This window comes from Microcaecilia unicolor, chromosome 9, assembly GCF_901765095.1.
Source record: "Microcaecilia unicolor chromosome 9, aMicUni1.1, whole genome shotgun sequence".
Classification (NCBI taxonomy): domain Eukaryota; kingdom Metazoa; phylum Chordata; class Amphibia; order Gymnophiona; family Siphonopidae; genus Microcaecilia; species Microcaecilia unicolor.
In genome coordinates, this window is record NC_044039.1 from 174,573,766 (window position 1) to 174,599,946 (window position 26,181).

The 26,181-nt window shown below is 41.3% G+C and overlaps 1 protein-coding gene across 4 annotated transcripts in view; it reads left to right on the plus strand.

Annotated features, from left to right (window-relative positions):
* Positions 1–26,181, plus strand: part of DAAM1 (dishevelled associated activator of morphogenesis 1) — a 348,912-nt gene that overhangs the window by 265,800 nt on the left and 56,931 nt on the right. For 3 of the 4 annotated variants that reach the window (XM_030214350.1, XM_030214349.1, XM_030214346.1), the window contains exons 14-17: positions 1,344–1,637; positions 2,038–2,145; positions 5,360–5,389; positions 16,701–16,807. In XM_030214350.1, the coding sequence (XP_030070210.1) occupies positions 1,344–1,637; positions 2,038–2,145; positions 5,360–5,389; positions 16,701–16,807 (539 nt within the window). The remainder of the gene's footprint in view (positions 1–1,343; positions 1,638–2,037; positions 2,146–5,359; positions 5,390–16,700; positions 16,808–26,181) is intronic. The other variant, XM_030214348.1, reaches the window with a different exon arrangement.

The following is a 26,181-nucleotide window of genomic DNA, read 5'->3' on the forward strand; positions in this document are numbered from 1 at the left end:
ATATGTCCGGGTAAATCTGGACATATGGTAACCCTATGCAGGGTAGACTCTCACCACATTACTGGGATGCCTAAATGGGGGCATTAATTTGGTGGGGGAGGGGGGCATGTTTTGGGCAGGATGAAAAGAGCTTTGCATTTTCCCTGCAAAATGTACCTGCGTAAAAACTAGGTAGAAAAGTCTACATGTCCTTTGTACCCAGGGAAGGTTTCAGAAGGAAGGTACTTGGTGCAGTGTCCATGGATAAAATAATACCCACAGACTGTCCTGAAACAGAAAGTCTGAAAACTTCCCCTTAAATGTTTTGAATGTAAAGAGACACCCCAGATGTCTGCCGAAAATCCAAATGGTACAGCGTGTGCCAAACAAAGCTCCGAACTCACTGTGGAAACTGCTTTATTAGACTTTACAAAGGCCCTGCTCATTCCCGTCTGCTTTTCATGTGGTAGAGGTTAGAAGTCCATTGTGTATGCAAGCACTTAAACAGCAGCACTGAACCTATAAGTTTCTTGCATAATTACTGGATATGCCTCAGATTTCATATTTCCACTTTTCTACTCTGATTGCATGAGAATTGCTCTAGCAGTGGTGGTAAATCCTTTTGGCTTAAGTGCCACTTCTATAAGGAAGATAAAAGAGCCGTTGAGAGCAGCTTTCATGTCTGCTTGTTCTGTCTATTTATAGGGTTTCCTCTGTTCATTTTTATTTAAATAACTAAGGGCCTTTTGTGTTAATTTTTTACAGATACCATGCACTAATGGGAACATTAATGTATGAACTGTAGAAAAGAAAAAATACCATGCTAAGCCCAGATTTTACCGCACCTTAGTTAAAAAAAAAAAAAAAAACTCCTTAATGTTCTGCTGAGAAGTTTGACCTGTACCAGATATACCAAACTGGTCAGAATGCAAATCAGGAATTCTTTAGATGTCCAAAAAATAAGTGTGACTGGCAGGTAAAATCTTCCAAATGCTTCAGACAGATGTATTAGTGTGTGTTATGTTTTTGTCCCCAACCCCCCCTGCCCCTAACTGAAAAGGGGAGAGTTTTTGTGGTACTTTGCTCTTTCATTGCACGAGGCAAAATGTCTTGGCAGAAAAGAGATTGTAGAATGTTCTGCCAGGCAGGTCTTCCTTATTGATTTTCAGTGGAACTATCAAGTTGCTTTTGCAAATCTCTAACATACATCTCAGCCTGACCCTATTCTATAATGTTTTTTTATTCTACTTTATATCCTTCATAGCCATGAACCTGAACAGTAAAAGTTAGTATTACATTTTCTATGTCTTCCAACCTACCAAATAAGTCCTTTTTAAAATAAACTTCTTTATTATATCTTACAGAGAGGTTCAGTTCACAGTGGTCCTCCACCCGGAGCACCTGGTGGCCCTCTACCTTCTGCATCTCTGGGTGGTCTGTTCCCTCCTCCACCTCCTCAACCTATCTTTGGAGGAATGCCACCACCGCCACCACCTCCTCCTCCACCTCCAGGTGGGCCACCCCCTCCCCCTGGACCTCCCCCACTTGGAGGAATAGCTGCACCTCCAGGAGCACCTCTGGGTTCATCTCTTAAAAAGAAAAACATTCCACAGTCCACAAACCCTCTCAAGTCCTTCAACTGGTCCAAGCTTCCAGAGGTAAGCTGTTTTGTCCAATTTACTTTGTAAACCATATCAATAATATATTGCAGTGGTTCCCAAACCTGGTCCTGGATGCACCACAGCCAGTCGGGTTTTCAGAATACCCACAGTGGAAGTAGTGCATGCAAATCTCTCTTGTGAATATTCATTGTGGTATCCTGAAAACCTGACCAGGACCAGGTTTGAGAACCACTGATAATATTGCATTCTTCAAGGGACAAACACTGATTTATATGGTTAAGTCACATTTCTCTGCAATAAGATTTAGTGTTTGGTTATCTTGTAGAGTGGACTGACATGATTTGGCATGTGGTTGATCCGACTAATAGCCACATGCCTGTGTAATTAGTGAAATTAACTGGTCATTAATTTCTGCTTTTCCTGTCCATGTCTTCAGAATAAATTGAGCGGCACAATTTGGACAGACATCGATGATGCAAAAGTGTTTAAGGTTCTAGATCTTGAAGACATTGAAAGAACCTTCTCTGCTTACCAAAGACAGCAGGTAAGAATGTGGTCTGATAGTACAGTTTTTGGTTACAGATTCTGAGTGTCTGTGCTACAGCTGAAACAAGCTCTGTCAGTCAGTTTAGACAACGTCATTGTTCTTATTGAAATATACTTAACTGGTACAATCAAGAAAATCTATTTTTACCAAGATATATACGTATCTGTTTTTCTTTTTTTTTTTTTTTTTTAATCACCAGCTTACCAAAGGCACTTTGAGCAGTGTACAACAATAACACTGTCACATATCCTAGAGATCAATGACCGTGTTCAGTCTGTGCATGAGAGGTAATCCTTGATACTTTGTGTGAGCAGCACATCTCAGCTGACCTCAGAATTCTCATCTGACAGGAGCCAGGGTCTGCATCTTTCAGCTGAGAACTATTGTTACAATGGCTAAGGTTAGGTGAGGGTTAAAACAGATCAGGCAAAGGCTATGTATGAAGGCTCATGACATCTTAGGACAGTCCTCCCAGACTGTGGTTTGCAGCATTAAGTAGAGTCACAGAATCATCCAGTCAGGTAGTGAGTGGGTCCTGATGAAACTTTTAACTCAGTCATACAACCATTTCTGCAGTGCCAGTTTTTGGGGTGTGCAGCCTGGTGTGAGGGGAAAATAGATCATACTAACCATTGAAACAGCTGGCCCTGAGCATAACAAAGCAGTGACCAATGAGTAGCTTTCTGACTGGATAGGCAAGTTCAGAATTCTGCGAAAAGAGATTGACTGACTGAAGGTTGGGATGAGAGACAGAGCCAGGCCCTGACTCAGTCCACCGCTGCGGCCTCCCTTCCACTTGGGTCACTGCTGCCGCCCCTGCTTATCTCCCTCCACCCCATACTCAGGCTGCTGCCACTCTCTGCTCCCCTTACCTTCCTGTGTCTTCTCCTCCCTTGGTCTGTCACTTTCCTGCACCTGTGTGCCAGGACCCAGGTTATTGAGTTAACACAATTACTCAGGTCTCGACAAACAGGAGCAGGAGAGAGGCAGAACCTTCTGGTGCCAGACCACCTTGGAGGCCGGGCCTGGGGACTCGCCCCCATCCCCCCCAGCCCTAGTGAGAGGGATGCTGAGAGGGTTTAGATGGAGATGGAGAAGGGAGTTGAGAAAGGAGATCAACTGCAGGGGGAGAAATGATGAGAAGAGATCAGCTGTAGGAGTGGCTGGTTGAAAGGGGAATATCGGAGATAACTGAATATAAATTTACTTCTGTGTTATACAATGAGGATAATTTTATAGTTGTAAACCTTTTTTATAAGGACAATTAAGTGCCTATGAGTCTTTATAAAATACCAATACAAATCACAGCTAAAATGTGGCTAAGTACATTTTACACCAGTTCAGGAGAGGAAGTGAGTGCAGCCAAATAGATACAGCAAATAGATGAAAAGAAAGTTGAAATGGCACAGAGGGAGGCCAGAGGAGCTGGATGTTGTCACCATAGCAGTGGTGAGAGCAGCCACAGGATATGAAGGAGAATAAATGAATACCTAAGGCAGAGCCCTGAGAATCACTGAAAGATCCCCAAGGAGGATTCAGAAAACACTACAAAATCCAGATTGAAAAGAACCAAGGATACTGGCAGGCGAAAGATGGCCAAGGCTCAGTTCATGAGAGAAAAACTGGACTTCTTGGAAACCAGTATGACAGCAAGTATGAATCTACCATATGCAAGATTCTTCTGCATTGGACAGATGACTGCAGGTGTAAAGCCATCTGAATATATGTAAACCGCTTTGAATGTAGTTTCAAAAACCTCAGAAAGGCGGTATATCAAGTCCCATTTCCCTTTCCTTTTACTGGCAGCTTGTGAGTCTTAGTTTTAAAAAGGGCCCTTATTGCAAGAGTCAAGAGAAACCCAACCAGGTGTCATCAAATAATCATGCAAACAACCATGGCATGAAAAACCTCAAGCATAATTTTTAATGCTTCCATGTCCACTGTCAACAAATACATCAAATCTGTAACTTGGGGAAGTGAACTCAGGATTTTGTTACACATGAGAAAAATTCCCCAAATAAACCAGAATGATCACGAAATCAGTTGACACAAAAACAGAAAGCTGTTGTGAAAGAAAGATCAATAGCTGGCATGATTAGCCATCCCAAGAGTATGTGAAAGATTTATAAGTCCTTCTCATTAATTCTTTCACATACTGCTGGGATGGCCAGTCGTGTCAGCTATTGATTTCTCTTTCACAACAGCTTTCTTGTTTTTGTGTCAACTGATTTCGTGATCATTCTGGTTTATTTGGGGAATTTTTCTGATGTAATACAAATCCTGAGTTCACTTTCCAGGTTGCAGAATTGATGCATTGGTGACGGTGGACATGGAAGCATGTTGTACCAGTGTCCCTTGGTGCTGGGCACTGGATATTGTTTTCTCTGTTTTTTAATCAGTGACCTGTGCGGAGCTGACCCTAGGAGGATGGTGTGGCCCAGGAACAGGGTCTTCTGAGACATTAATACTGAAGAGCAGGGGTCCAGTCTATGTGGAGGTGAGGGTGAAGGCGCTAGGGAGAAGCCAAGAAGGGAGGAAGACAAAGAGCTCAGGACAATGACAGTATTGTTCATCGCACCGTTTACCTTTTAATATCAGCATTTATACCTGCTCTGAGGCATGTGTAAGTGTTAGCTAAATACTTGTTTGGACCTGGGGAGGAATAATGGGAGGTCAATTGTTAATTGTTGTTCAGAAGTTTTATGAAATTCAGCATTCGCATAGTCTAACTCTGAATGATTGAATGATGCTGGGGGGGGTGGGGAGTTCTCTGTAAGTTCCTTTGTAAAATGGATGTTCTCACTGGACATGGTCCAAACAGCATACAGTTATTTTATGACCGTGAGATATTTTACAAAAGGTTCTCCGTTCAGCTTTTGACTTGGTTTTACTTTATAATGTCCCTAGCTCATTATTTTGTTTTAGGTTGTGCAGTGACATGGTTTATTCATGAAAGAACTTTACAAATGACTGACTAGCATCACTTATTTATTCACCTGCTTTCTCCACTGAGTGCATTTTCACTTACAGCCCGAAATGAAATTTCCTGTCTTACCTTCTCCGAGTGCTTCTTTGGCAGCGAATTGCTCTTTTGTTATAAGCTTGCTGACTGCTTTGCCTCTTTCTCTCTTTTTCCCTTTCATTCTTTTGGCTTTCGCTCGCTGAACTGCACGTTTTGATTGTCCTTTCCGTGCTTTTGATATGGCCGTAGGACTTCTTGGTCAACAATAACACCAAACAGGTAAGTGAGCTGCTGCCCCCTGCTTTCTGTATGATGTCCACATTTTCCCCAATCACTGTTTCAGTAATATGTGCAAAGTTACTTCGCAACCCAGAAATCTGACTCTTTCCCCCCTCCCCCCTCCTTTTCAAATCAATGCCTCAAGCTATCTTACTGAAATAAATATGAAATATTTCTTCATGGATAGGCAGTAAAATATAGTTTTATGTGCCTTTAAAGAAAAAAAACCATAAGATTTAAAAGCTGCTTATCTCCATATTTTGAGGGTACTGTGGGTCAGTTTTTTTCCCCAGTGGCGCGTGGTCTTCATTGTATAGAGAGCATAGAACATAGTATATGACTATATTGCCTATAATTTATTTAATTTGGCTATCAATAGAAATCAAACAAAATAAAACATGGAAAAGAAAATAAGATGATACCTTTTTTATTGGACATAACTTAATACATTTCTTGATTAGCTTTCGAAGGTTGCCCTTCTTCGTCAGATCGGAAATAAGCAAATGTGCTAGCTGACAGTGTATATAAGTGAAAACATTCAAGCATTACTATGACAGTCTGACAGGGTGGGAGGATGGGGGTAGGTCGGAGGTATGCATGGGGACATCAAAGCATATCATTGATATTCTAATATAGCTTCCATCACAGACTGAAAAAGGAACAGAAGGGCACACGTCCCTGTAATTTATCCAGTTGCAAACTATGCCAAAATATTTCACAGGACCCCACAGTTATCCACAAAGGAAAGATATTCAACATAAAGGGATCTTTCACTTGCTCATCTTCCAATGTGGTATATATCATTCAGTGTAAAAAATGTAACGAAGGATGCTATATTGGAGAAACAGGCCAGATGCTTAAGACAAGATTCAATTTACATAGACATCACATGAACAATACAGCCAGTAGGGCCCCCACCCCGGTGGGACAGCACTTCACAGAACCAGAACACTGTACCAGTGATTTCACAGTGAGAATACTGAAAGGTAACTTTAAAACCATACAAGAAAATAAGACCTTTGAAGTCAGAATGATTGAATATTTTAACACCCAACAGAAAGGACTTAACAAGGATCTGGGGTTCCTAGCCCATTGTAAACCATAAAGCTGTATGTCTCTGTTGATCACCCCACCCTTCACCTATCCACACCCATCCTGTTAGAATATCAATGATATGCTTTGATGTCCCCATGCATACCTCCAACCCACCCCCATCCTCCCACCCTGTTAGACTGTCATAGTAATGCTTGAATGTTTTCACTTATATACACTGTCAGCTAGCACATTTGCTTATTTCCGATCTGACGAAGAAGGGCAACCTTCGAAAGCTAATCAAGAAATGTATTAAGTTATGTCCAATAAAAAAGGTATCATCTTATTTTCTTTTCCATGTTTTATTTTGTTTGATTTCTATTGATAACCTTAAGAGTGGACTAAAACGGCTACCACACTCCTCTACTTTAATTTGGCTAAAATAAGTGTGGTTCTTATTGTTATATAGGAAGTGCTTTTGGTCTTATTCCATCTTTCATCAATAGCTTGTGGGTAATGTACTTCATTTATTTATTTATTTTGACATTTGTACCCCCCCCCCCCCCCCACATTATCCTGAACATACTCGAGTTCAGTGTAGCTTACAATAAATAAAGCAGCAGGCAAGGTTTACAATACCATAAATAAAACATCAATTAAGAGCAGAGTAGCACAGATAAGAACTAAATAACAATCGATGACTAGTTACAGTCTAACACACTCCATCAATGAGTAGAAACCTCTCATAGAGGAAAATTTTCAGTCTTTTATGAAATACAAAGTAATCAGGCTGGCCCTTGATTGACTTTGAGTTCCACTACTTGGCACCTTGGTATCTAAAGTCTTCGGAATGAACTGATTTATAGCGCACTCTTTCAATCTGGAAGGTGAAGTCTAAGGTAGTCCCTAAAACTAGAGGTTATATTATGTACGGGAATAGTTATTAAGTTCTGCATGTAATCCGTTGTCATGCCATAGAATATTTGAAAGACAAAAACACATAATTTAAAAATAATCTTGGCTTTAATAGGCAGCCAGTGCAGCTTGCATAATAATGGAGTGACTCCATCAAAATGCAATACCTTGAGGACAAGCCTAGCTGCTGTAATTTGGGCCATTTGCAGCCATTTTAGGACACCCTGCTTACTTCCCCAACATAGTTAGAATTGCAGTAATCAAACTGAGTTAAAACCAAGGATTGAACTAGCAGTGTAAAAATGTCAGGCAAGAAATTTGATCTGATTTTCCTCGGCTTCCAAAGAGACCTGAAGGAGTTTTCACTACTGAGGAAACCTGAGGCTCAAATGTGAGGTGACTGTCAATTAATACACCCAGTACTCTAAGCGTAGTGTCTAGAGGTAGGACACATTGTCAATAATAAAATTATATACAGTATGGTTGGAGTTGGTTCCCATAAGAAATTTAGTCTTATCTTTATTTAATTTAAATTCAAAAGCCCATGATTCCAACAAATCAAAACCAAGCCTAATCTTAGGGACATTTTCTCAAAGACCAGTTTTTAAAAGGGATATAGATTGTGACATCTTCTGCATAAGTGAAAGTGCAGAACCCTGCTGCCTCCAGTCTTTCACCTAACGGAGCCATCATAACATTGAACAAGATTGGCGATAGCGGCGAGCCCTGTGGCACCCAGTAGTCAGGAGACCAGGATGATGAGAGACAACCTGACAACTTCACCTGATATGATCTAGATTTTAGGAAGCCACGGAACCATTGGTGAACCTTCCCACACAATCTGAATTGGTTCAACAGGTGTAAAATCAACTCATGATCAATGAGGTCAAAGGCACATGACATATCGAATTGCATCACTAAAAACTTAAAGCCTACTCTAATTGCTTTCCTAAAATCGGATACTAAGGTGGTCAAGACTGTCTCGGTAATATAACAAGGCCTAAAGCCTGGCTAGGATTTATGCAAGAGGGAGAAAGATGAAAAGTGATTCATAAGCTGAGTACCAACTATATTCTCTCCATTACCTTAGTCAATAATGGGATAGAAGCGACAGGCCTGTAATTATTAACCTCTCCCAATGAAACCGAGGTGCTCTTATGGATTAGATAAGTATTATGGAACCTTTCTGCTGAGGAAAAGCACTCTGTCAGCATAAATGAGATATGAGCGTGAAAGAAGTCAATGAATCCTCTCAGTGCAGTTTTTGATAAATAACTCGGACAAGCAGTTGGTCAACTGCAATACCAGCATTCAGACTAGGCTTCTTGATGCAAGATTGAATGCTAGTGGCTTAAGTTGCAGTACAGCCCCCCTAATTTAATTACTTTTTTGTTTGAAGTACGTGGCTAATTGATTAGCAAAGGGAGTGGCTAAAGTTACTGATGTTAAGCTTTTGGTCGTCAGAAGCTTATTAAGAAGGCTAAAGAGCTTATGGGTATTTAAGCGGTTGCAACCAATTTGCTCTTTATAGTAGAGGGTTTTAGCTTCTATAGTGTTTTTCTTATAATCCATGATAGTCTTCCTCCAAAGCATATTGTTCTCATCAGATTTATGTCTACACCACTTACTCTCTAATTTTCTACACTGCCTCTTCAGGAGGGGAATATCTTGGTTATACCAGGGTGACCCCCTATGCGTGACTGGGCAAAACTTTAATGGGATCCAAACTATCCAGGATAGAACTACATAACTCCTCCCATTTACACAAGAAATCCTCACTGTCTGTGTCTGGAAGCTGCGGATTATCAAAGATTCCAGACCAGAATTTTACAGGATCAATTATGCCTCTTGATTTAAAAGGAGGAGAGTTGACAGAGGACTGAAAAGATCTAGTAGCTTCCCTCCAGTAAAGAATGAACTCCAGAGGCTTATGGTTTGACCAGGGGACATGGCATCAGGATGGGACACCATATGTACAGTTCTATAAGCCAGCAGATGACCCCCTATTGTGGGAGGCGAGAAAAACAGTGAGCTGTTTGTCATAACATCCCTAGGGTATTCAAGATACAAATTAATATCACCTACTGCTAAAACATTAGCAGACGTAAGACAAATATTTGAGAAGAATTCAGTAAACAGCTTTCCGAAGAAGACCAGCTTCCTGGAGGGTACATAAGTATTGCCATACTGGGAAAGACCAAAGGTCCATCGAGCCCAGCATCCTGTTTCCAACAGTGGCCAATCCAGGTCACAAATACCCAGCAAGATCCCAAAAATGTACAATACATTTTATACTGCTTATCCCAGAAATAGTGGATTTTCCCCAAGTCCATTTAATAACGGTCTATGGACTTTTCCTTTAAGAAACCGTCCAAACCTTTTTTAAGCTCCGCTAAGCTAACCGCTTTTACCACATTCTCTGGCAACGTTTTCCAGAGTTTAATTACACGTTGAGTGAAGAAACATTTTCTCTGATTTGTTTTAAATTTACTACATTGTAGCTTCATCGCATGCTCCCTAGTCCTAGTATTTTTGGAAAGCGTGAACAGACACTTCACATCTACCCGTTCAACTGCACTCATTATTTTATAGATCTCTATCATATCTCCCCTCAGCCGCCTTTTCTCCACATGGACAGAGCATATCTCCAACTTATAAATACTGTAAGTTGCATGCTCTCCTTGCTGCATTTGGAGGTCCTTTTACTAAGCAGCGGTAAGCCCACCGTGGGCTTACTGCACACCAATCCGGAACTACCGCCAGGCTATCACAGGAGCCCGGCTTTAATTCCCACCTCTAGTGCACGATTTCCAACACTTCAAAAATAGAAGAGAACAAGGCATATGGGCTCCAATAACGCAGGATCACCTAATTTGCAATCAATCTCGAGATCAGAAGAATTCAGTTGGGGCAATAGTTCTACATTGAAGAAGGCCTTATAAATGATGGCGATTCCACCCCCTCTGTTTGGCTCTAGTTTGATGAAGGACCTTGTAACCCGGTGGACATAAAGCATTGAGTAAAGGATCCTTTGTTGAACAAAGCCATGTTTCAGAGACCAGCAACAACCCAAATGGTTTCTCCACCAACCAATCCCCAATAATATCAGTTTTATTGACCACCGACCTAGCATTTACATACCCAATTGAAATAGGAAGGTAGGAGGTGGAGCCCGAAATAATTGAAGGTAAAGTGGTTAAATGGCATCTGGAGAAGGAGGTTCCTTGCCTCGCATGAGCAAGAGAGAAGCTTTACCGGAACAAGGTTGTATAGGCAATGACTGACTGATTAATCCTATGAGAGATTATAATAGGGATCGAACTTGGAACCTCCAGCGCAGCAGCGTGAGAGCAGAGCAACAGCATACAAATCAATAAGCAGCAGTCAAGGAACAAAGTTCAGTCGACACAACATGGTAAAAGTCACACTTAGATTATCCAGGGCAGACAGTGGAGCTGCCATACTCTTGAGGAGCTGCTCCTGTTGCCCCCAGAAGTTCTGCATCAAGGGATGGACAAAAGGACATGCCCCTTGGAGCAAGGTCTTCCTGTGTTTGAAAGCGCTGACATCAGCGCTAGCAGCATGATTCAAATTAAAACAGTCTGTATGCTGGCAAGAGAGAAGCTTGTCCAGACAGTAAGGACTCACAACTGATAAGTGTCTTGTGGCTCAGAGCTGAACTAGACACCTTGGAGCAATGTCTCCCTGTGTTGTTAAAAAGTGTTGATGTCAGCACTAGCAGTGCATTTCAGGTTACAACAGTCTGTAAGCTGGCAGGAAAGAAGCTTGTTCAGGCAGTAAGGACTTACATCTGGTAAGTGTGAACTTGACTTACTAACTCCATTAAGGCATGAAGTACAAGTTGTTTCCACATTCAGCACCTGACATCTAGGTATGTTACCTTATCCCCTGTAGTTTTAATCCCACAAGGAGCATATGATTGCTGGTTTTTCAACAATTAGCTTTAATTATATTTATCACTGCAATATTGAAGGTACAGTTAGTTTTGCTTAACTTCAGGTAAATATCTCACTTGACTTGTTGAGCAGGAGGAAAGAGAATTTTGCTGAATTACATTTGTAATGGATTAATAGCCCCCGATGAACAAAATGTTAGATAACACTACTACATGGTCTGTTCTGTCCACAGCGAGCTCCCAGAAATCTGTTCGAGTCCCTTTGAGTATTCATGATATGTGTGGCCATGAGCAAATAGACCGTGCAATGATCTGTTGCACAGTGATGACTGTAGCCCTGAAATGGAGTTCATTCCTTGCTGATGTGTGAACTTAAGCATTCAAAGACAAGGCATCCAGAAGGTCTTTTCTGCAAAGTAAATGTGCATCAGTGTTCAAGCATTTATACAGCCTGCACCTTTTTCGATTTTTTTTTTTTTAAATATTACCCAGTGTACCTGTTACAGGGTTATTTTATTTTATTTATTTACAGATATTTGATATACCACTGCTCGCAGTGTTGCATCGAAGCAGTTTACAAATTAAAAGCCTAGGAGGGGCAACATAGAAAAGAAAGGTTAAGAGAAAGAAGGAAAAGAAATAAAAGAAAATTAAAAAACAGAAATACATAAGTATATAAGCACCGCCATACTAGGAAAAGACCAAGGGTCCATCAAGCCCAGCATCCTGTCTCCGACAGCGGCCAAGCCAGGCTTCAAGAACCCGGCAAACCACCCCCCCCCCCCCCCCCCCCCCAAAAAAAAAAAAAAAAAATTTTTTTTTAATAATGTTCAATGGACTTTTCCCTCAAGAACCTGTCCAAACCCCCTTTAAATTCCATAAGGCCAGCTGCTGTCACTACATTCTCCGGCAACGAGTTCCAGAGTCAAAGTACACGCTGAGTAAAGAAAAACTTTCTCCTATTTGTTTTAAATCTACCATATTCTAGCTTCATCTTGTGTTCCCTGGTTTTGTTGTTGTTTGAAAGTGTAAACAAACGCTTCACATCTGTCCGCTCTAATCCGCTCATTATCTTGTAGACTTCTATCATATCACCCCTCAGCCGCCTTTTCTCCAAGCTGAAGAGCCCTAATCTTCTCAGCCTTTCCTCATAGGGAAGTCGTTCCATTCCCTTTATCATTTTCATCGCCCTTCTCTGCACCTTCTCTAATTCCTTTATATCTTTTTTGAGATGCCGCGACCAGAACTGGACACAATACTCAAGGTGCGGTCGCACCATGGAGCGATACAATGGCATTATAACATCCTCGTGTTTGTTTTCCATCCCTTTCCTAATAATAGTCAACATTCTGTGCGCTTTCTTAGCCGCCGCAGCACACTGAAATATTTAAGGGAAAACGTTTGTCCAAATAGCCAGGTTTTAAGAGTTTTTTTTAAAACAGATAAAAAGGAGGATTCAGACTTGATGTTAATAGGCAAAGTGTTCCATAATTTAGGGGCAGCATATGAGAAAGAGGTTTCACATGTGATGTCCATCTGAATATTGGAAAGAGAAGAGAGCTGTAAAAGGTGATGTTCTGAAGACCATAGGTTTACGGGTTGGTTGGTATGAAATAAGGTTAGAAATATAATCTGGGACACCAGGTTATAATCCTTTTATAGACTTGGGAGAGAAATTTAATACGTGCAGCCAGTATTCTTTCTTAAGTAGTGGTGTGACATGGTCAGACTAGAGGGTTCCATGAAGGAGTTTAACTGCAGTTGAGTGTATGAGTTGGAGGCACTTGAGTGAGGAAGGGGGAAGACCAGCAAAGAGAGAATTGCAAAAATCTAGGTAAGGTATGACTAAAGAAAGTAGTAAGAGGTGTTTGCAAGAAAAAGGTAGATAAGATTTGGCCAAACAAATCCGATGAAGGGCAGAAAAGGAGGAATGTAATACTTTATGTGAATTTTAAAGGTTAGCTTGTGGTCAAATATAACTCCTAGAATCCCTAGTTTGTCTGAGTATGGTATGGGTTGTGCATTGATGACAGGTGGAATTAGGTAAGGAGCAGTAAAGATTGGAGAAATGGATTCACTTTTTGAGATATTTAAGGACAGTTTATGGTTTTGTAACCAGGAAGAAACTTTGTTTAAACAGGAATTGAGTGTTCAGAGATCAGGGATGTTGGAAGTATAGGTATAGACAATCTGTATATCATGGGCATAACAGTACAGGCTTGTGGCGAAACGGGGTTTTCAAGCCTGTGAACTGTAATAATATTTTCATGCAGTATATTTCTCTTATTTGGCCAGCATGTGGTGTTTGTTCTGTGTTTTAAGGCTGTTGCAGAGAAAGCTGTTTTCTTTTCACTTTAGCCCTGTGGAAAGGCAACCTGCAGTGCCATTGGCCAGATACTTTCAAAGTTGGTGCTCTGATTGGCCCTGGAGTTCAAATCCAACCAGGAGATACTAGATTTTCCCCAGTCTCAGATTGAGCTCTGATGCCTTGGACTGACTAAGAATCCTGGTGGTTTGGGTCTGTGAGTGCTTCCTAGGAAGAGTGTGACCCCTTGGGGTGTGGCCCCATTGTGAGACTAGCCCAGAGGCAAGCGGGACCCAGTCGGTGGGAGGCGGGTGCAGTGTAGAGCACACGCCCAGGTGTAGACAGGCCTGAGCAGTGCTGGGGACAGACCCTCCAGGTAGCTGCAGGGTTAACCCCAGGTGGGTGCTAGGCATTTCATGATAGGGCTGCAGCCAAAAGATTGGATTAATTTTACACTTTTTATTTTGTAAACCGCCTAGTGTTTTTTTTAAGTACTATAGAAATTTGAAAATAAATAAAATAATGTGATTAAGGGTGCTAGGAAAAGGTTGAACAATAAGGGAACAAGAACAGAGTCTTGAGGAACACCACAGTGATTGATAACTGTTTTTGAAAGGGTTTTATGAGCGGAGATTTGATAGGAGTATTTAGATCGAAACAATTTAAACCAAGAGAAAATAGTAGATGTGAGGTCCATGGAAGATAAGTGATATAGAAGATCATAGTTGATTAAGTCAAAGGCAGAAGAAAGATCCAAAGAAATGATAACCACAAGTGCGTTGTGATCTAGAGTAATTCAAATCTTATTGTAAAAGGAGCTGAGTAGAGTTTTGGTACTCTGAGCTGTTCAAAAAGTAACTTTTTGGATGTAGAGCAAAGGTTTTATTATAAAGTGATGATGTTAGTTGGCTCAATACTATGTTTTCTAATAATTTAGAGAAAACAGGTAGATTGGATATGGGGCAATAGTTCAAAGGATCACTACGGTCTGAAACCATTTTTTTAAAAAATTGGTATGATTGAGTGTTCCAAATTTCTGGTACCATTCCAAGTTTCAGACTGAGTTGAATATAGGGTAGGAGAATTGACATAATTGGTGAAGAGAAATGCTTAGACGGGGAGACCATAGGTCCAGGGGAGAAGATGAGAGGTGAAGAGTGTGAAATGTATCTATCAAATCAGAGTATAGGAATGTTGAAAGAACCCCATTGAGTTTCCACCACTTGCACTCTGCGCTGCATAATTGAGACTTAAGTAGTCGTAGTCCAGAATGATACCAAGGAAAGGATTGTAGCTTTGGGGAGGAGAGGGGGAGCAGAAGAATGCTTGAGAGGGGCTATGGTGGTAAGAGTATTGGCAAGTGAAGTACGGAATAAATTGACTTGTTCGGAAAGAGGTAAAGAGTCTGGTGGAGGGTAGGAGATGTAAAGCCACACACATTTTAGATATTTCTTTTTCAGTTATTCTAAATGCAATAGGAGTTACAACAGAACAAAGAGGATGAAGTCGAAGAGGGATTTGGAATTTTACAAGAAAGTGATCAACCAGAGAAGGGGATAGGAGGAGAAATTGAATGGGATAAATGGAGAGGAATCAAAGGCAAAGATGAGATCCAATGTGTTACCATGATTGTGAATAGGAAAATTAACATGTTGAGTACCTAGTGTTTTTGTTTAAAGAAAAAAAAAGTTAGAATAAGGCTCGAGGGATGTAGATTAAAGTCACCAAGATGTAAAATTGGAGAATAATGATATAGAGCTCTGAAATAAAGGCTGATAATTCTTTGAAGGAGAGAACGAAGAAGGGATGGGGGGGAGGGGGTGATAAATCAGTGCAATATGCAAGTGAGAGTAGAAGTGGAAAACCACCGATATCTGAGAGACAAAAGGATTTGACCGCACATTTAAAAATGTAAATGTTTCAAAAAGAAAAACGCCACATCCCTCTAATTACAGTTTCATTCACTTCTCCTGCCATACTGAGAAGGGTGGGGGAAGTGAATGAACCTTATCAGAGGGGTAGGCCTCAAGCATGGAGGTTGTATCACCAGGTCTGAGCCAAGATTCAGTAATACACAGGATAGACAGTTTGTGGTGAACAAGTAAGCTTGATATTAAGGGCTCTTTGAGTTTGAGGGAGTGTGCATTGACTAAACCGACACTAGGGGAGAGACACTGAGTGTGTGTGGATAACGAAGGAGGTGTCGGGTTGTTAACGGTTTGATGACATGAATGATGTCAAACTTACCCCAGGCAAAAAGCAGGAGAGGGACTGCAGTCCCACCAGGATGGAATGTTGTTATAAGACATGAGTGAATATCGAGGAAAGCTACAAAAGAAAAAACAAGTAAAATGATTTGAGTATGGACAGCAATAGAATGAGGGACATCAGGAGGCGTCCCAAGGAGCACACAAGGAACAGGATCTGCTCCAACGGCGTTTTACCTTTGTACAATAACATTCATTAGAATTGTGTACCTGAAGCAACAACAACAACAACAAAAAAAACCTTCTGTCATCATGAAAAGGACACACTAGTAAGGGAGGTTGCTTTAACCTGTTTAATCCAATCTTAAACATGGCTGGTATAAGTATTCATGCCTAACTGCATATGTATGAATATACCCGACTGCACCAGTATTCTATAAAGGAAAGTAAGTGCCTGAATATAGGTGCACTGTCATAGAATTACCCCTTGTTTCTGAGTGCTTATGTTATGCACATATGCATTGGGGCAAATTTATGGGCATATTCTTGAGCATGTAAAACATGGTTTTGCATGCTCAGGTTTCTCAGAAAATATTTACCATTACAAATAGCCTTAAATGGCTTGTGGCACTGCTATACATTGCAGTGCAGGGGGTCTGGGTTCAGTCTCCAGATCCCGCTGTTGCTTTAGACTGGGTATACAGCAGAACCTGTATTCACTAAAGCATTGGTTCTAGTTCAGCAGGAGGAATCTCCCACATGCTTCCCCCCTCTCCCTGCCCTTCTGAAAAAAAAATATCCATTCTGCAAACAGCAGTTGTTACATGTTGATTGTCTCTGTCACCACTTAGGACTGAATTCATTATATTTGGTGATTTGGGTAAGAATTCAATACAAGATGGCTCTGGAATTAGGATTTTCTTCTGGTGTTTGCAGAAAGAAACAGATGCCAACGATGACACACTGAGTTCCAGACATAAAGTTAAGGAGCTGTCAGTGATCGATGGGAGGAGAGCTCAGAACTGCAATATTCTTCTTTCAAGGTATTTTTCATCACTTATTTTTTTTTTAATGCTCTGTAAAGCTTGAATCTTTGTCCTTTGAATGAACTGATGCAATGTTTCTTCCTGTCTATTTTGCTGAATGGAATTACGGTGTCTGAAAAGCCTCCCCTGAGTGTAAGACTGTGATAATAGCTTTTATTAGCTTGTAATAATGAATTTACTCAAGAGCTTAAAACAGAAACTCAGGATCACTAGAAAGTGATTATGTCTAGCATTAAGGGAAAGGGAATAGGACTTGATATTCTGCCTTTCTGTGGTTTTTGCAACTACATTCAAAGCGATTACATAGTATATACAGGTACTTATTTGTACCTTGGGCAGTGGAGGGTTAAGTGATTTGCCCAGAGTCACAATGAGCTGCAGTGGGAATCGAACCCAGTTCCCTAGGATCAAAGTCCACTGCACTAACCACCAGACAATACTCCTCCACTGGGTATTGTCTGCCTTTTTCCTGGGTACAGTGCCTAGGAGAAAAATTCAAGAGACATCTAATTTATAAAGTCAACATTGGCAACTCTGTGTCTTTATAAAATCAGCTTGTTCAGTGATCCGCAGTAGAGTTCACATTCTCCAAGGCAAATTGACACCTGAGTGCGTGGTCACCATAATTTTTATAAAATATGCATATATATCACATCTCCACCCAAACTGTGCCCCCAGGAGAGCCTTCATGCAAATTGTATAAAAAACAGGTGCACAATTTTATAAGGGCCTGGTTCCACCTACAAAGTACACACGCAGAAAATGCTCCATACAATTATCCCAATATACATTGTCCCTCTTAATTCTATAAACCCTCATGCACAATTTTTATGCTTTGTGTGCAAAGTTGAGTGCAAACATTATAGAATACGGTCAGTTATGTGAGTAAGTTAATATAATAATGAGTTGCTAATTGGTGTTAACCAGTTATTGGAACTAATTTAGTGTTATGCACATAACTGTCCTAAGTCAATATTCTATAAACTGCATGCATAAAATACAAAGTGTGCAACTGCAAGAGGGGTGTGAACCTGGGAGGGGCATGGGTGAGTCAGGAGCGTTATAGCGTTATAGAATACTAGCAGTTAAGCGCCTAGGGCCAGATACTATATAAAGCACCTAAAAATTCTGAGCGGAAAACATTTCCACCTAAGCGTATTTTGTAAACCGCCTAGATTTAGGCGCGGTATATAGAAACAGAGAAACATGATGGCAGATAAAGGCCAAAAGGCCCATCCAGTCTGCCCTTCCTCAGCAACCACTAACGCCTCCTTTTCCTAAGGGATCCCGCCTGCCTGTCCCACACTTTCTTAAATTCTGCCACAGCCTCCATCGGGAGGCTATTCCACGCTTCCACCACCCTTTCCGTGAAATTTCCTTAGATTCCTCCTAAGCCTATTATTTCCTCTTAACTTCAGCTTATGCCCTCTCATTCCAGAGTTTTCCTTCATTTGAAAAAGGCCCACTTCCTGTACATTAACGCCACTGAGGTATTTAAAAGTCTCTGTGATAGTCCTTCTCTCTCGTCTCTCGTATATAGAATACGCTTAGTTGATTTCCCAGTGCCCAAAAATACACGCATCAATTTACACCAACAAAAACATGGCGTAAATCCGTGCACTTAGATTAACGCATACTGGGCCATATTCTGTAACTACGTGTGCAAATTTTAGAATGCTCATGAAATGCCCATAGCCACGGCCCTTTTCAACTGCGTATATTAGAATTTAGGTGTAGTTCATTACAGAATACAGTTAGCAAGTTGTGTGCATAAATTCTAATTTTCAGTTAGTGCTCATTTCTTAAGTGCTGTTATCAACGCTGATTAGCTTGTTAAGCCAATTAAGTTGTGCACATTGTGATAGAATACACCCATATTTCTGTGCGGATCTCTAGGCACACTAAGTACAATCCAGCAGCTAATGGCCAGCAGTTAAGCACAAGCATTTACACCGGTTATTAAACTAGTGTAAGTGCTCACACTTAAGGTTAGGCCTCTAACTGCAGATTATGCTAATATTCTCTAGAGAAGTACACCCCCCCCCCCCCCCACTTATGTGTACAAAATATTTTTCCTACCAAAGGCTAGATGTACATGTGAGGGGCAATTTAATAATCTAGGCAGAAGCGTAGCCAGGTTGATGGCGCAGGGGGAACAAGAGCGGACTTGGTGCCCGCACACATTTTCAATGCTGCACAACGAAAACAAAATAGGCGCCAGCAGAACTCCGTTTGGGGAAGTGGCCGCTCCCCTGGTGCCCTACCTAGCTACACCACTGAAACTAGGCACCCACATTTGCATTCCCCTTGCATGTGTAAATGTGTACAGTACTAGCTCTCACACATATAAGTGTACACTGTAGCAACAGGGCACCTAACTGCTATTCTTTAAACGGCACACCTAACTTACATAGCGCAGAAATACAAAGGAGGTGGAGCCTGGTTGAGACTCCTAGTTCCACACACACGTTATCTGCATCCCAGCTGCATTTACGTGCCTTCAGTTCAGCTAGATCTGTGTAAATGTTAGGCACTCCAGTAGTGTGTTACACTAGTATTCTATAATGGAATCTGTGCACTCAGGTTCTGTTATAGAATGGACTTCTATCGCACATCCTTGAGGAACCTAAATGGAGGCACCCAGTTGTACAATTGACCCCTTAGGGGGTAATTTTGTAACAGGATAGCTATAAAAATTCTTTTACAAAAAACTACAATTATTTTATAAAGGCAATAGGAGGCACCTATGGGTCTTCCTAAAATAATCTCCCACAATGGTGGAGAAAACAGGCCATTTTAGAAGTTGGGCAGCGTTTATGTGTGTAAAAATCTAAGGGTCGATTATTCAACTGAAAGTGCTCTGAGTTTTACCCAAGTCCAGGCTCTGACATTGAATTTCCGCGTATACAGAGAAAACATAGCCAGTTAAGTGTGATATACAGCACTTAACTGGTCACGGTGAATCACATAAAGATAGGACTGACTTTTATGCGGTCCTATTTATATGATTGCCTCGGCTGGTTAAGTGCTGAATATAGGTACTTAACCAGCCAATTGCCGACTCCGCCCCGGAACACCCTTAAAATAGCCGGGTTTGCTTTACGCACTAAGGGCCAGAGTCCGTAAATGGCATCTAAAGTGTAGGTGTGTCAGAATAACACACATAGCGCTATTCTAGAAACCGCATCTAAAGTAAGATGTGGTTTATAGAATAGCACATAAGCCGAGGGAAAGACGTACATTTAGACTAGCCATTTACGCCACTGAAAACCTGGTGTAAATATCTGTGCCTAAAGGTATGCGCGTTTCCCCCAAATTCTATAACAACTCATGTAAATTTGACACCCCCGACATGCCTACACTCCTCCCTTGGCTGTACCCCCTTTTCAACTTTGCACGTTGGAATTTACACATGCCTTTTTCTAGAATACGCCTAAAAAGAAGCACTCGTAAATTCTAATTATTGCCCATTAGTAGTGATGATTGGTTATCAGCCAGTCATCACTAATTGGCTCGTTACTCAATTGAGTAATGTGCATAGATTGGCTTTGCATACAATTTAACGTGCGCTACTCGCATCTTATATAGAATCCAGCCCTACTCGCCGTGCCTTATTTAGAATCTGGCCCTAACTGCTCATTTTCAGCCCGCCAGGGATAGTACTGACATTCATGCAGCCCTCTGTGTAAAGTTTGTCCACCCCTTTTGCTGGTTGGTATTTTATAAGAGGTTATCCCCTAATTTTATTAAAGTCGCCAAAAATTGCTTGCGCCCAATTTGCATGTGTAATTTAATTGAATAATGAGCTAATTAGCACCAATAACTGGTTAACAATAAATTATTGGCACTAATTAGATTTAATTGGAATTTACGCACGGAAATTTAGGAGCGGAAAGGGAATGTTCTTAGCATTTACATGCGTTGTTATTAGAACAAGGAGAGATATGCGCCCAATTTAGGCACATACATTTGCACCACGTTTGTTAGTGCAAATGGCCATGCCTAAAGTTAGGCAGAATTCCCGAGGGTAAGCACTAGTCTAAAACCGCGCTTAGGCGTGGCTTATAGAATAGCAATTTTTTTTTTTGGTGCCAAAAATAGGATTCCACCCCTATGTGTAGAAATGACTAAGATACCGGCATTTGCCAGTATTCTTGGTCCATAAAACTTGGCAGCGTCTTACTTTTTATGCACATACTAGCCGTTGAGCCCGTTAAAACGGGCTATTGGGTCGCCGCTGGCCCCTCCTCCCCACGTTCGCCGCTGCCTTCCCCCCCCCGCATCGCCGCCCCGTTTCTTCGCTATTCAGCTGAGCTCCCGTCGGCCTTCCTTCTCTGCCTGTGTCCCGCCCTCGTGTGACGTAACGTCGGCGAGGGTGGGACACAGGCAGGGAAGGAAGGCCAACGGCAGCTCAGCTGATCTGCCTGCCCTGGAGATGTAAGTTGAATAGCGAAGAGACGGGCCGGGTGGAGGGGTGGCGGCGGCGACTCCGGTGGGGGGTGTGCCAGTGGTGGCGACCTCGGGGGGGGGGGAGGGGGAGTGGTGGCGACCTTGGCGGTTCCCTCCCCCTTGCGCAGTTTCCCTCTCTGTCCCGCCCCCCCCCCCCCCGTCATCACGTATTGACGCAGGGGCGGGACAGAGAGGGAAGTCTACTGCGCATTTGCGAGTGAGTACGGTCACTTGCCGTTTATATGCACATATACCCCTGCACAGTTTTATAGAAGTCATTTTTCACATGTAAAACACAATAAGCTTACCTCCAAAATGTCTCTTTCCTGCCCCAAACTGTATGATGCATGTTCATTTGAAGGTAGGAAGGCTGAGATGCTTCCTCTCCCTTTTGGCTTCATTTATTTGTTTGAAACAGTTAAGGGTAGCCAGAAAATATGAGACTTTTAAAAATGTTTAGGGAGGCTTTATCATCATTTAAGAATGTAATCACTAATTTTTTGAAGAGCAGGGAGATAGGGTAAGAAGCATGTAATATACTGTAGCGGCTTTTTTCAGTTTTGCCAAAAAATTTAAGCCTAAATGAACTGCTGCTTTTAATGAAAAATGTGTGTGTGATGATAAAGGACATTTTACTGATAAGACAGGCAAGACTTCAACTTGTATTTTTGCAAGAGAAAACATGTATATTCTTTGGCATAGACTCCGTCTGCTTAACTGAATCAGTGCACTCATAATCATAATAGCGAATGCTTTAAAGACGTTTCCTGTAAGGTTCATTTTCTAGATAGTGTGTGATTGCACTTGGGCCAAGAATCACTTTGACTTATCTTGTGCAGTTTGCTTAGGCACAGCTTTTAATGAGTTTTGCGGTCATTTCTGTAATATATTGTCATAGTTATCCAAACTGTTAGAATCAGTATTCTGTGAAAGGGACAGGGTTCATTCTTGTAATAAAAACATGCAGGCAAATTGACTCATAAATCTTGATTGGCATCTGTCTTCAGTCTCTATCTTTGCCACTCATTTGAGGTAAATGTTTTTCAAACATCCATTCCGTTCTCTGAGCCTATTGAAATACTACTTAATGCAGGTAAAACCCAAAAGATGAAATAAACTAAATGACTCGGATTATGCTTGTCAAGGATATTAATCCAAGATGTGTAAACTCCACCTCTCACAGGAGTATATTATGAAACTAGAGGGTGACCGAAACAGAATATTCTTAGTTTCGTTCAAAAACGGCCCAGCATCCAAACGGGAATGGCCCCACTCCATCCCTTTGCCCTCAGCCACTGCCACTGTCCATCCCCTCAAACCGAAAGAACTCCCACTTCTCTCACTCCCACCCATAGTCCCTGCCCCCTAGGCCTACCATACCACCTTGGTGGTCTAGTGGCAAGTCGGGGCAAGAGAGATCCCCACGCCTGCCCGTTCTATCTCGGCAGTCAAAATGACTGCCAGCATCATTCATTTTGAGCGCCAGATTGCTCCTGCCCGTGCCGGCTACACTCTCGAAATGGCTACCACAACCTCTAGCAGCAATCTCACAAGACTGCTGCTGGAAGTCACGGCGGCCATTTTTACTGTAGAAACAGCTTTGGCAGGAGCAAGTGGGGATCTCCTGCTCTGACCCACACTAGACAACCAAGATAGTATGATAGGCCCGGTGGGGAGGAGGGGGCTTCTGTTTGGGTGGGGAGGCAGGAAATGGGAGCTCTTTTGGATTAGGGGGAAGGAGGAGGAGAGCCATAGGATATATCAAATAGTTTTGGTTTCAGCTGAAAATGCGCCGGCATTTTCAGCCAAAACTGAAACAAGGCCAAATGCAAATTTCAGGTCTGTTCCAGTGCCAAAACCAAAATTCAGTCAATCTCTATATGAAATAAATGATCTCATATGAATCAAATAATCTGCAGTTCATCTGTGCCAAAAATGGCATCAAGTATAACATCCCCAATAGCAGCATAAAACTGTAGGGACTATTCAAGCACATCACATCACAGATGAAATGAAATGAAAAATACTTCAATTTCTGTCTCTGGTTTCACACATATCATGTAAATGCCACCAATTATAAAGACATAAAGGTGAACTTATCTGTATAACCAAGCATTCCCGACTCTTGTCAGTGAGAGTGGCACTAAATTGCTCTGCTGCTGTGGTATAAATTATAAAGTATTTGTATATACAGTCTGTTCTCTATATTTGCGGTGGTTCAGTTTCCCCAAAAAACACTTCAGCTGTACCACAGACAGGTGCTAGATCAAGAATCTCATAAACATAAACATACCAGTGCTCATTTTCAAAGCACATAGACTTGGAAAGTTACATAGAGGGGCATTTTCAATGTGACGTCTAAGTCTGACTTTGGACGTTTTGCAAAAAACATCCAAAGTCTGAATAGGAAAGGTCATTTTCAAAAAAGAAAAATGTGTATCTTTTGTTTTTGAAAATACTGTTTTCAAGAAGATTTTGTAATTGGAACGTTTTGTTTTTTGGTCCATTTTCACACAAAAAACGTCCAAGTGCAAAACGCACAAAATCAAGCCATTGAGATGTAGGAGGAGCCAACATTGTTAGTAGACTTGGTCCCCCAGACATCCCAGGAAAGCAATAGAGCACCCAAGGGGGCACTGCAGTAGACTTCATAAAATGCACCCAGGTACACATCTTACCATTGCTCCCTTATCTTGTCTGCTGAGCCCCCCCAAAACCCACTACCCCCAACTGTACACCACTACCATAGCCCTTACGGGTGAGGGAGGCACCTATATATGGATACAGTTGGTTTCTACTACTACTACTTATCATTTCTATAGCGCTACAAGACATACACAGCGCTGTACATTTGAACATGAAGAGAGAGTCCCTGCTTGAAAGAGCTTATAATCTAATTAGGACAAACAGGACAAATAAGAGATAAGGGAATTACTAAGGTGGGGATGAAAAGTATGTGTACTGAACAAGTGAGTAAGGGTTAGGAGTTAAAAGTTTTGGAGGACTCACAGTTTCCTCCACAAGTGTCAGGTAGGGAGAGGTATGGGCCTAGGTGCACATGTCTGCAGTGCACTGTACCCACCACTAGACTATTCCAGGGTCCTGCATGCTGTTCTAATGTACCTCAGTTTAACATCTGAGGTTGGCATAAAGGCTGGCAAGTAATGTTTTTAATCACATTTTTGAGGGATGGGAGGGAGTTAGTGACCACTGGGGGAGTGCGGGGAACTCACCCCTGATTCCCTCCAGTGGTCATCTGGTCATTTAGGGCACCTCTTTGTGCCTTATTCGGTATAAAAACAGTTCTAGCTCAAAACATCTTAGTGTTAGTCTTGGACAGTTTTGTTTTGTTCCATTATGGCAGAAAAACGTCCAAGTGTTAGGACTGGCCAGATCCCCTCCCCTGACACGCCCCCTGGTGATTTGAATGCACTTCTGACGGATTTCATAGAAAAATGTCTAAAAATTGGTCTATGTGCTTTGAAAATGAGCCTCATTGCTTCAAACGCCACTCAGTCCAACATTGTCATGTTTTGACATACTTTTAATTTCTAATGATCTAGTTTGTTTCTAACTGGTAATAACCCACCCGAGAAACGGTGAACTGAAAAATGCACAATAAAAGTAACAAAATTTAAAAAATCAAAATAATTGAAATAGTGAAAATTCACCTGAGCCCAAGAGCTTAACATGAAATTACCAGATACAAGGCCGTTCAATGTGCTCTCCTCACATCACAGAAATTTCCACGTTCTCAAAGTGTCTCTGAAATTTGTCCATAAATCAAAAACAGTCCACAATGTAATATCAAAAATACTGTACATATCAAAATGACGGCCATCACGCTCAAAGTTTCATAAAGTAAGGTTCTCAGTATATATGTACAAAACAAGGAGACTGCTCTTATTTTTTTAATAATAGTTTTTTTTATAGTATCCTCTTATGAGTTGGAGTTTATGCATTTTGGATGATTGATGTTTTACACCTCATCAGATATATATTTCTTTGGAATTTTGCTTAGGGGCAGTCAAAACCCTTTAGTGTCCAATGTTGCCGTAATAAGCCATATGGGAACAGATTGATGGGAACATTGGACACTAAAGGGTTATTAATATATATTTTTCTAGATATAGTTTGGGTGGATTAATGCACTGTATGTTAATCTGTCTCTTTAATGTACAGTTTGTCAAACAAGGAGGATATAGTTTTATTTGTACTGCATTGTATAATTCACTTTAGCTGGGTGTGTTTTCAGAAGCCCAAATGAAAACTGAAGATTTATGTTTTCTCTTCAGGCCAGAGTATGGGCCATGTATGCTACCACTGTCTCTTGCCAATTAAACCTCCTTGGGTTCTGAAATGACGTCAAAGGCAGGGGTGGAAGACTAAGGGTTTACATGAGATTCCTAGCATCCTTGTTACAATCCTGCGGAAAGAGAACTAAAAATGCTGACTTGCATTAAAATTAGCTCACATTCCAACGTGGCTTAGTTTTTGAATCAGTTAAGTTAAGCGCTTGTATAAATAGGCTTTACTTTTATTAGAAATACTGCATTTCTTATAAAATATTTATCGTTGCTGTATGCTAAGCTCATATTAAGCAGAATAAATGCATTTCAGTTCATTTGAAGCCTGGATGTAAATAGTGATTAGTACATAGGAGTGTGCTGCAGTTTTTACTTACAGAAATAGAAGTGAAGTAAAATAAGCATCTGCTCCTCTAATCAGAACTTTTGCTGACCCTTTACATGCCCAAAACCTGTCTTTGGGGCCTGATTTTAGTATTATCTATGGAACTCAAATTCCACATTAGATGTCTTCAGGCAGCTCATAACCACAAAAAGATATTTTATTTATAGCCTTATCAGGAAGCAGGTTTATAGACCAGTGAATGTCAGCTGCATTTCCATAGTTTTGGTCCC